This window comes from Lytechinus pictus, chromosome 3, assembly GCF_037042905.1.
Source record: "Lytechinus pictus isolate F3 Inbred chromosome 3, Lp3.0, whole genome shotgun sequence".
NCBI classification, from domain to species: Eukaryota; Metazoa; Echinodermata; class Echinoidea; order Temnopleuroida; family Toxopneustidae; genus Lytechinus; species Lytechinus pictus.
The window spans coordinates 17,332,434-17,345,126 of NC_087247.1; the positions used below are offsets into that span (position 1 = coordinate 17,332,434).

At 34.6% G+C, this 12,693-nt stretch overlaps 1 protein-coding gene across 1 annotated transcript; it reads right to left on the reverse strand.

Annotated features, from left to right (window-relative positions):
* Positions 1–527: 527 nt before the first annotated feature.
* On the reverse strand, positions 528–11,998 carry LOC129257712 (uncharacterized). Its single transcript, XM_054896104.2, has 8 exons — positions 11,686–11,998; positions 10,496–10,710; positions 9,866–10,069; positions 9,076–9,342; positions 7,733–8,024; positions 6,430–6,624; positions 4,485–4,606; positions 528–3,980 (listed from the first exon to the last, which is right to left on the reverse strand). Exons 1-8 carry the CDS (start codon positions 11,981–11,983, stop codon positions 3,738–3,740), a joined length of 1,836 nt encoding a protein of 611 aa, XP_054752079.2. The 5' UTR covers positions 11,984–11,998; the 3' UTR covers positions 528–3,737.
* Positions 11,999–12,693: the final 695 nt, after the last annotated feature.

A 12,693-nucleotide genomic window follows, 5' to 3' on the forward strand; every position in this document is an offset into this window, starting at 1 on the left:
ATGGGTCAAACTGCGTATTAAAGCTGCGCTAACAAAAGCGGGAAATTTAAAGAAAACATATACATGGCTTACATTTTCGACACTGAACGGTGCACTGCTGATCGTGTTTGCATTCAGTATTTTGTAATTGAGTTTTCAATCATGATTCATGTTGCTGTTTAAGTTTGAAAATTGACTTAAAACACACCCTAATGTGGATAAATTAGAAAAGTCAAAGCTGGTCTACATTTTGGTTTCACTGGCTCCTTCCTACTAGCAGATCTCAAATATCTTATGAGAAACTGCAGGTGCAGAATTTGTTAACTGGATATTAATGCATCCAACAATTGAAATTAAGTGTCTCTTTATTAATAATCGTAATGTAGATTGCATATCAGCTGCTGTTTAGCAGGGCAAGCCCTGTTTGACCTTCCTTTTTATGAATTATGTTATAGCACTTTGGTATTCTTTGGTAATAATGACATAGCAAACCTGTATCTGATAAAATAGCATGTTGAACACCAATGAATCAATGGAGACAAGCTAAGTGCAGATATGTACAATATGCACAAATAAATTTTATTGAAAATTGCAATTTGAAATTTATATGATTTGAATTGGATAATTGTATTAAATTCATGAAGTTGCACAATATCCCCTAAATCTATTATCACTAGTCACACAAATAAATCAAGGCATAAATGAGAATTATATTTATTCCCATGGAAGTTTTAAAGGGAAATATCTCAGATTAAGAATATTAGATTGAAATCCAGAAAGCAGCGATAATTGTCATGACATGATATATATACTTACAGTAATCCTTATTGTTACCGGTATGCATTTAGTATGGCATATAGAATATGATAATAAAAACATTTCAATAAAATATATCAATGTTACAAAAAGGTTGAATTAGGAATACAAACAATGAACTTTATCATCTCCACAGCTTGTTCAATCTTACTGTAAATGGACACCCTTTTTTAAACAGAAAAAATATAAATATTTCAATGATTGGGATTTGGTGCATTCGTCAACGGATAACAGATTTATGCATTTTTACTTTAATTTCTTTGATGTCACATGCAAGCTGCTCCCCTATATGCTGCGAGTCATGAATTCCATCTATTGACATTTTCACAGATCAAGATGAATATAATGATTTGTCTAATATTTTAGAATGGCAGTTCAAAGAATAGTGCACAACATACAAAGGAGAGCAGCCCATGTGTGAAGTCACAAAATTAAAAACTCTAAAAATTAATATCTGTCATCCTTTCATGATCTTATGTTAAATTTGAATTATTTACCAGCTCTCGGGCATAAAGTATTCTATTCAAGTGACTAAGTTTCAAGTATACAAACACCTTTGGTTAAAAAAACGGACTCCTTATTTTTCATTATAATAATTTCAAATAATTTCAAGTTGCATTATCAACTAGTCTACATGAAATTCATTCAGAATGAAGCGCAAAGCAAACTTCATTCAAACAGTACCACTTTAAATTTTAGACTCCAATCTTGATGAATAAGCCAGTTTATAGATACAATACAGTCATTTGTACTGAAATCTTAAAACACACTGATAAGAACTATTTAATGACCATCTGACATGGCAACACTAAAATCAGGCAAGCTGGTCATTCCAAACATCGAGCATTATTGATTATAAAAAGCAGGTGAATAGAATAGCTTGTGTATATAGGTGCTAGCATAAGCGATTTTTCATTATGAATCCTCGTATATCATAGACAAATAATGGGGAATGCAGGCAAGCTGCAAGGAATAGACGCATAGTAACCATATAGCAAGATTCCTGCTAGAGTTGCCTAAATTGGAATGCCCTGCAGGAGCTGTTCATTGTTCACTCATGGTGCATTCCATGTCATCTAAATACATGAGGTACATTTGCTACTTTGTGAGTACCTCATCAAAAAGCCCCTAAAGCTCTTCTCCATAATTTTGAAATATCCATGGACATTAGAGGTCATTTGGGACAAGGGCTTTCTACAATCTAGTCATTTCATAGGCATAAGAATCATTCTATATTGTGGCTACATGTATTTTAGAATTTTCTCAAATTTTTCAGCTTTTATGAAGAATTAACATATTGTCAGGGCGATCTCCCCCTTAAAGCACTTACGATACACCACTGATATACTTATCTTTAGAAATACAAGAATGACATTGCAATCATAAAGACAATGAAGCATGAATTCAAGGTTCGAGCGTCAACCATCCAAGACATGTGATGAATACTTAACATAGTTGCTCTTCAATAAATATGAGAATATCAGTGCTTGATTGTCTTCCATAAAACTAGTAATATAAAGTACTGATATTAAGGTAAATGACATAAAAGTACTGTCAATCTTTATCAATCAAAATCTACATAATTATAGACTGACAAAAAATCTTGGATCTAGATGCACAAAATCAATATTTTTTTTACTATTTTAACAAAACTGCTTTGCGAAAAATATGCAAATTTTAGAATGTCATAACTTTCTTATTTGACATCCAATTTTGATGAAATTTCTAATGTTATGGTATGTCTGATTTTTCCCTATTGATTCAAATCACATTTTTCTTGGGTGAACTTGACATTTAAGGACCCACTTGATTGATCCATAAAATTTTAAAACAATGGTAATACCATGTGTTCAGGGAGGAATAAAACTTTGCTTCAAAAGAAAATGAGAAAATTTCAATATTTCAGATTTCATTTGATAAAATACGAAATAGTAAGAGGGTGATGTCATCAGTCTTTTCATTTGCATATCGACCATGATGTGCATATAACTCTTTTGTGAAATCAAGCGAAACTTACAAATGTCACAACTTTCTAATTTTACATCCAATTTTGATGAAATTTTCAGTGTTATGCTTGTTGGATTTTCTCTTTCTATTCAAATCAACAAATTTTTGTTGGGCTGGATTTGTCCTTAAATATGCCAATAATGTTTTACCTGAATAAATTTGTATATATTAGTCTGGGATAAAAAAAAAATACTTGCGTATACTTTGTTGAAATGGATGTGCGTGCCAAATTTTGGTGCGATGGGCGCTGAGATTAGAAGGGGGGGAACAATCATGCACCTCCCCGGTCCTCAATACGTCTCAAAGCCCCAGTCCTTTTAGGGTTAATGGTAGGATCCCTTCAAAAATCAGATATTGGAAGATTTTAGAATATTCATTATCAGGGGCCCGTAACACAAAGCTTAGCAATGATCGTAGAACATTTTTCTACGATTGATTCCATAGACTACAATGTACAATCAATCATAAAAATCAAGCGTACAATTAATCACTAACCTTTGTGTTACGGGCCCAGATCTTAGTCCCATAAATCATCACAAACATTACAAAATATCCAATGAGATGACATTATAGTAATAGTATTTCGCTTGCGCTATGGGAATATACCATAAATTCGTTGTCAGTTCAAAAAGTGAGCGCTAATGATGAGTAAAATGAAAATTGTTATATCCTTTGTTGCTGATATTTTCACACATCGGACCAGAGTCCTTAATCTGCACATGAAGTTTTAATCTGACATATTTTTACATTTGTAAATGAATATTTGAATGAAGCTTTAAAAAATCAAGATGGTTGATAATGGGAAGGTCCAACCATACAGTCTGATAAAAAAATTGAAAGGCGCAGACTCTCCTACGGAGGAAGCAATTCAATGTCTTGGGAATCGTGGAAGAACATATACAGGTGCCAGATATGTGTACCTGCATACTCATCATTCAAGGCTCTTCATCAGATGAGAAGAAAGCTGGAACTTTTCTTGATTTGGCTGGGCTCTTGTTTCTCCTGTTCCTAGAATCATCCAGTGATGAGGTTGACTTTCTCTGTATGACATAGTGCCTGCTGGCCAAGCTTTCCACATGTTGGGCAAACATAAGGGTCGTTTCAAGGTCTACGACAGGGTTTGGCGACTGATGCAGACCCCGCTGACGGAGATTGTATGGAGACTGAAAACTTAAATTCTACGTAGGAAAGAAAAGAGAAACATATTTGAAATAGATTATATAAAATATAGGCTTTAAAGAAAGAAAAAAAAAAATAACAATTCACCCTTAGGATACAGTCAGCGAATTCCTTTTAAATATCTGAATGGATTTTTTTTTTCGAGGCTCATAGTTTTCTTCGGTATATTTGAAGGCAAAGTCAATCTCAAAATATCTGTGCTGATTAACAGAATCAAATGGAATTATACAAATTTTATTAAGATTTAAAAAAATATTTAAAAATTAAATATTGAATTTTACATTGTTTTATATGAAAGTATTTTCTGAGTAATAATTGACAAGTTCAAATAAAGATAGATCATCCTCAATCCCCTCAGTGTTTTATAATTTAAGAATATTTGCAAATAATTTAATTGTAATTATGTTTGTTAGCACCAATGAACATCCTGACATAATGGAGTAACCCTAAGTTGGCATTTATTGTTCACTTTCAAAGTGTAAGAAACTAAGTGTGAAACATACATGCATGGGTGTTCCTTCTCTTGATGTCTTGCTTCTACTTCCCTTTGGTCGACCTCTTTTCCGTTTAGCTGATGATCCTGGGTCATCTGCTTGTGATCCTTGTGAGGTTGATGGTAAGTGAGCTGTACCAATGAAAAACAGGAGATTACAGCTATGTTCGAGCTCTGGTATAGAAATCTAATTCTGATAGGAAATAGTTGGAAGCAATCCTAAAATGTTTATCATATGCCTGAATGCTTATTTAGAACAACAAGGTTTGCTTGAAATTACATTCATTTTATTACCACATTCCTTTCCTGGTGTAGCTAATAAGGGAAACAGCATGAAGGACCACACTATAAATAGCCAGGCATTTTTCAGTAGTGTTTCTGATCTTCATTTGCTCATTACTCTGCAATTATATATTTTCTTGAAAAATTGGTTGACAGATCACCATTTATTCTTTCATAATATTGTGTAAATTTTGTTCAATTCTTGAACCATGATTCATTCTAATTGACTTAATCTCAATGACATTTGACCTTGTGGTTCTAAGATCACATCGATCAGACCACTCTAACTGCCACATGCAAACATGAGAATAAACCATTTAATGAATGCATTGACCTATGTGTCCTTTGACGGAGAGTTTTGTCCAATCAGATTATCAAAATATTGCAGACACAATGCATTTTTACGTATCATATCCAATGTACTTAAAGAAAATAATTAACATAAAGTTGCTGAGCTTTGTCTCACCATGTCTGAACAAGGCTAAACGTGTATTGGAATCACCCCCTTTATCCTTTGCGTGCTTATGTTGCAATTTTGCATGTTTGGACAATTAAATTAACAATCGTAATAATTAGTTTTCTCCCCTACCTTCACATTAGAGAAGCTAATAAAAGGCAATAGTTCTTGGATGACACCTATACAGTGCGTCCCACAAAAAACGAAACCGAGATTTATCGATGATTTATCATAACTTAATCGCATATACAATAGACAAATGACCTACCATTTTAAAGCTTAGAATCTCCTCTTTCATCTGAAATTACTTAGATTATTTCTCATTCACGCATGAGTGAGCAAAAACAATTTTAAAAGGGGATACCAAAAAGTCACTTGGCGGGCCGTATCTGGGTTTTAAAAAGAAAACCACATTTTTAAAAAGTTCAATATCTGCTCTTTAATTTGATACCTCAATTACAGAAAATGGTCAAGAAATAACAAAGTTCTGGTTATTTGAAATAAGGCTTGAATTTCAATTATTTCATAAAATGAAGAGGTTTTACAGGCTAGCGTTCAAACTCACTTGACACTCCGTTTTGTTGACGATCAGCCATGCATTAAGTCTTTTGTTACCGTGCGATAGCTTCAGTGGGAAACCGGTGAAAACATGTTTATTTAATGAAATTATGGAAATACAAGCATTGTTTCGAGGGATCATAACTTTTTTACTTCTTGACCATTTTCTGTGATTAAGGTATCAAAGAAAAGAGCAGATATTGAACTTTTCAGTCATGTGATTTTCTTTTTGAAATTCAGATACCCCCCGCCAAATGAGTTTTTGGCATCCTTTCTTCGAATTGGTTTTGCTCACTCATGCGTGAATATGGAATTATCTAAGTAATATCAGATGAAAGAGGAGATTCTAAGCTTTACATTGGTAGGTCATTTGTCTATTTTATTTATGATTAAGTTATGATAAATCATCGCTAAATCTCGGTTTTGTTTTTTCTGGGACGCACTGTATAATAATAATAATAAGTATCAATAGTGCAATACGGATGTAGGTTGTATGAAAATTATGACCAATAAGGATGAAAATATATTGTGAAGCTAATTTGACAACTCAGAAGCATACCCATTTGGAGGTATCTACCATTTTAAAAAGCCCTCTTTTGTTCTATCCCCCTTGTGTAATAGTCCTCCTCCATGCCACATAGTCAACTTCCAGACTTACCACGTAAAGGTGTTTTGGAGACTTGATGATCCATCATACTTGGTTTCTTACTGCCTGTTTCTGCAGTCATAAAACTTTGATCTGAACTGGAGTAATGTGATTCTGAAGAAGCTAAATTTTCAGGATTAAAGGTTATATCAGCATCGCTATCACTGCTAAACCCTGTGATGTCATGTCTTGAGTTGCTACCCGATCCTAATACAAAATAAATGAAAATAAACCAATTGACAATTTGTCGGGGAAGCAAAGGTTAAATGGAAAGTTGTGTTTACAGAAAAAAAAAAAGAATTAGAAAAATATTTAGGTGAAAGTTTGAGCAAAATCTGACAGATTATGTATTATGTAATAGTAAAAAGCTTTTATCCCTATAAAAAAATCAGTCATATAGGCAGTGTCATTATCATGTATGGAAAAAGCAACTTCTCTACTGCTTAAATACACAAAATGAATAAAATCCATTATATAATTTGATTGTCACTCAAAGGAGAAGTTCATAGCCAATTCCAAAGTAGCAAATATGTGATTGGGAAAGCACAAAGGGCATCCAAATACTGAAATGCCCCCCCCCCCCCCCAGTTTTTGAGATGTCAGTCATCGCCTTAGTACTCCAGATATTCAAAATGTATTATCAATGTCAGTAAATTTCGTGTTGAAATGTTTTCAGTGATCGAAACGTCCAAATACATTTTCCCTATCCCTTGATTACCCAACAGTAATAAACATGCTATCATCAATACTACATTATATCACACAAAATCAGAAGATTTTCCACAGGAAAATGAGGAAAAAATTTGAATATTTCAGATTTCATATAATAAAATACGAAAGGAATAGAGGGTGATGTCATCAGTCTCTTCATTTGCATATCGATCAGGATGTCATCAATATTACATTATATCACACAAAATCAGAAGATCTAATGTGTATTAGTATCTTCTACTATTTTCAAAATAGATAGGGGAAGAAGAATGTGGGAGAGAGGTTTGAAGAAGTTGGCAGATAGGGGAAACAGGAAGAAAGGAGGCAACAGGTAGGAAAGGAAGCCTGAGGTATCAGGTAAGATATAGCAACATGCTCGCTCCAGGCTCTCTATCATTTCACCAATAGATTAATCCATATTGTGTTGCACTCAACTCATGCGAGGTACCAGACATTGGGCCAGGCAGGAATGCAGAGCGCAAACTGGCTGCTCTGCTAAAGCCAGGGTAATCAGGCTGCATTTATTGCAGAACGCTTAGAGACTTCTGATAAAGCTAGTATTAAGCGCAATATAAGCAAGTACAGTAAATATCAATATCATTACTTGAGATTTGGCCTCTTCTGTCTTGAATGGCAGGCACTTGTGTTGGTGAGGCAATAGACATGGCTGCTGCACTGCTACTGTGGACTACACTTTGGATCAACCCTTTGGCCACCGTAAGGGAATTACTGGAAGCACTGAGACGCTGCTGCTGGATGTGTGTTTGGATCTGTAGCAGGATGGCATGGTTGATCTTATTGTAGTCCTTGTACTGGGAGGCTTTGTAGATGAGGAGTAGGAGACCAAGGGAGCAGAAGATCTTGCGACACCACCAGCTGTTGCTGTGAAACACGGTCTGGAAGTTAAAAATAAGGAAGGAACGGTAATTTCACAATTACTAAGTGCTGATCTGTGATATGTACCATGTATTCTGCACTTGTTATTTCAATAATTGTACATTTCATGGTACCTGTATGCAAAAGGGTGTTCTGTTTAAAGGACAAGTCCACCCCAACAAAAAGTTGTTATTTTAATAATTGCACATTTCATGGTACCTGTATGCAAAAGGGTGTTCTGTTTAAAGGACAAGTCCACCCCAACAAAAAGTTGATTTGAATAAAAAGAGAAAAATCCAACAAGCACAACACTGAAATTTCATCAAAATCGGATGTAAAATAAGAAAGTTATAAAATGGCATTTTAAAGTTTCGCTTAATTTCACAAAACAGTTATATGCACAACCTGGCTGGTATGCAAATGAGGAGACTATGATGTCATCCACTCACTATTTCTTTTGTATTTTATTATATGAAATATGACATATTCTAATTTTCTCCTCATTGTCAAGTGATACAATGATTAATTCTTCCCTGAACATGTGGAATTAGCATTGTTTAATGCTATATGGTTCAGTCAAGTTGGTCTTTATTGTCAAATCTATAAAAATGAAATACTGTATAATTCAAACAATAAAAACAAAAGAAATAGTAAGTGATGGACATCATCAACTGAGTCACCTAGTTGTGCATATCACTGTTGTGTGAAAAATAAGCGAAACTTTAAAATGTCATAACTTTCTTATTTTACATCCGATTTTGATGAAATTTTCAGCACTATGCTAGTTTCATTTTTCTCTATTTATTCAAGTCAGCAATTTCCTGGAGTGGACTTGACCTTTAACACCTCTTCATGTTGAAGTTCCAAGGGAGATTATTCATCAAGTATCACAATGGTGCGACCCAATTTTCCTTCTCATTATTCAAATTAGGTATAGAATTCTTTTCCAAATTAAACAGAACCTGGAATGAAATCTTGCAATAGAGAAATCAAAGTCCTAAAGATAACTCATAATCATCCCTAAATAGTTTTTCCATTGTAAACATACTTCAAAATGACCTGGAAACCCACCTGATCACTTGAATCCATGATGCGGAACATGACCCACTCAACAACCCAATTAACAAGAAGCAGCAGGAAGAGCGAGAACCTTGCCGATGCCGTCTGAGACGTGGATGTGACCATGTACACTAGTAGGACACCGACCACATAGTATATCACAGAGTTGAACCATGTGAACTCTCCGAGCATTAATCTCTGGACCTGGGCGACTCGGTCAAAGGTTTCTGCAAACAGAGCTTTCTGCTCTAGAGTGCTACTCTTCATCTCTGCAAACACCTGAGATTAAAAAAAAAAAAGGAAGGGAGAGCATCAATAACAATGTGCACTAATTAATAACTAAATACAACTTCAAGCTTGTCAAATACATAGGCCTGAATGCATTTAAAGATCACCTCATTTCACAACGCTTTGCAAAGGAAGATATGAAGTTTATGTAACACATCAATCATAATGCATAAACATACAATACAGGCATATTGCATGGCACAACTAAGCTAATCTACTACCATACAACCTTTGACATGGCTTTGTTAAGGGACAAATCTTCAATATTATCACTATTTTTAGAGTGTCTGACTTTACAATATATGTAATACCCAAAGAAAAGCAAATTCCTTATTGATGGTCATCATGAAATAAAAGTTAAAGCTGAAATTTTTAGTACCATCCTTGGTTTTGATTTCCTTCAGAATTAATGGTCTCTGACTATTTCTGTGTGACTGTTTCTATGGTAAAATCAGTGGATGACAACCAGTCAGTGATGACATCTTCAACGAAACAGTGTGCAGAAATTCAGTACCTCTTGTATACTATTGGTTGAGCTCTTTAATGCTTCATTGAGCTTTGCTTCCTGGGCAAGAATTTCTTTCTGGTTCTTCAGGCTCTCATTCTGCTGTTTGATCATATTTTCCTGTAACTTTCCTGTCACCTCCAGCTGAATAGCCACGTCCTCAGAGCTCTGGGTAAGCTTTTCAACAGTTTCCTCAGTCTGCTCATGCCAAACCTGCACACCGTAAAATGTATTATCATAAAAAAGAATAATAATAATTGTGTGAAAAATTGTATTACATGTAGTTTAATTCAGTAGAGTTTATTACTAAATCAGCAAACAAACAAAATTAACAATTGTACAACTACCATCTCCCAATTTCATTTATACAAGTTTATATTAATTCAGTGATGAATCATCGATTGAAAATGATAAATTTGAAATAAGCTTCATACTAATATCATGATTAATTGATAGTGGGTATGTTGAGTGAAATACAGAGAGATCAATAGTCTTGATTGATTGTGATTGATTTCATGTTTTTGGTAAACGGCACCGATAAATTACCAACACTATCGCCATCACCAACACCATCATCAACACTAACATCAACAACTCCAATACCAAACTCAAAACCAACCTCTAACTGAGTACATGTACCTGACTCTGAAGAAAGAAGCAGATATCTTGTGTGTGGGTGAAGAACTCGGTGTAGGCATTGAACGAAATGCTGTCTCCTTTCATTGGGTTTAGGCAGTCTTTGATGTCCATTGTCTCATCACAATTATATGTATCAAAGCCAGCCTTGGCTAAGTGACAGTTAGCCAGAGTCAAGGCCATACGACTCTGCTCGTCATCTGTCAGCCTTTTACAACCTAAAATAAATGCAGAAAAGAGTCGTTCAGTTGCAAATTATAAAGCTTGGCAACAAACATCAGCAAAAATTGTACTGCATAAGGTCAATGGGATATGATGTTTGTAACAAACCACAAAAAGTTTCAGGATTGGGGGCCAATCAAAATTCATGTAAATTGTATCTAAACACAGAGGGGTCCATCTATGATTTATGATGATTCTGTAGCTTTGCAAACTTTGGTGTAAATTTGGTGTAAGAAGTGTCATATCAATGTCTGATTGACTATAAACATGCAATGCCAGCGGAATGCAACCAGAGGAGACAGGTGTCCAGCAATGACAATGTACAAATACCAGTTATGGTGATCGAGCCTTCTGTTTTTGCTCCAATCCAGTGGAATAAATTACCATCTTATATCCATAATGCCAACTCCCTTGATCAAAATAAGACCTTGCTAAAGACCCACCTTTTAATGTCTGGATATGAGTTGTGGGTTGGTCTATATGGAGGTGCAGATCTTAGTTGCTTTTAAATTGTTTCTTTAAATTTTGTTTTGAATTCATCAAGACTACTTTTTATTTTCCCCGGTATGAGCGCTTAGAAACATCTGTATTAAACGCCCTACAAATGTTATAATTATTATTATTATTACATCATCAGAAATCAGTATTTTTACAGTCAATTACTTGGAAACCCTGGTTAAAAAGCATTTTGAGAGCAATGAGTGGCATCTCTAAAATTAATAATGACTTGGTTTCAATTATTCAACACAATGATTAAGGCATACTACTATGTTCGGCATCCCTTCTGCTTTAAATGTGTAGTTTGCCATGTTATGGGATTGACAATGAACTTCTATTATCACAAAAACACTTTTTAGTGCAGATATTATTTTCAAAGTGTCATGGTAACAAAACAGTGATCTTTAAATTTCATCAAAATAATCATTGAATAGTACACCCCAAAATATATCATTCATTTAACTGGCTCTTACCAGCTGCAACAGTCTGCAAAGCACTGACCCAGCATGTTCCATACTTGGGGTGATGGCTGTCTCGTTGGATATTCATTACCTGTGTCTGACCTGCTTCGTAGTTCCCCATAACAGCTCCCTCCTTCAGGTTAAGATGTCCCCCTCCTCCAGGGTTGCCATGGTGACTAATGTCATCTGAGTCATGCTCAGCACTGATGAACTGGGAGTGTGAGATTAGGCTTAGCACCAACAGTACATAGAAGAAGCCCTTGACAAGGATTGTACGGTGTCTTTTAGGAATCATTTTATGGACATTCATTGCAATAAAAAAAGCCTGAAAAGGAATAAAGAAAGCATTTGTGATCAAGGAATATCACTAAATAAATAGAGTATAATTAATGACAACAACCAATATTTAAACAAACTTATGTTTATTTTCTCAACTGAGCACAGTCAAAATTCATGCCTCTGCCATCTCCATATCTGGCATATATAACTTCTTGAATATAATACTTTCATTCTATAAGATAATCATCACACTAGTCACATTTAGGCAAATTAATATGAACCCTGTCTGTCATACATGTAGGCCATATATCAGAGGATAAGATGAAATACAGATCTCCCTAAATTAATTTATTCATGCAATATTCAAACAATATTTATATCTAGCTCCTTAAAACCTTCTGCTCCACATTAAGTTTTTAATAGTAATCCATTCAGGCCATCAAAACACTATTTCGTATTTTGATGGCTTCTTAAAAATAGAGCAGTTTAGAAATAAGCCAAACAAATCTTAAAAATGTTAAACCAATTCCTACCAAATTTGGGATGTGGATGTTTTTTTCATCATACTCCTCTGAGATATGGAAAAAAAATAATGCCATAAAAAGAAAAGACATGTGATATCATCACTTTGGTACTCTACTACAGGGTGTCTATTCTATTGAAATATGGGCCTCTACGCTGGTAGCATAATAATATAAAGTTAAACCACTGACCTCTCTTTAAGAATGTTGAATAATATTG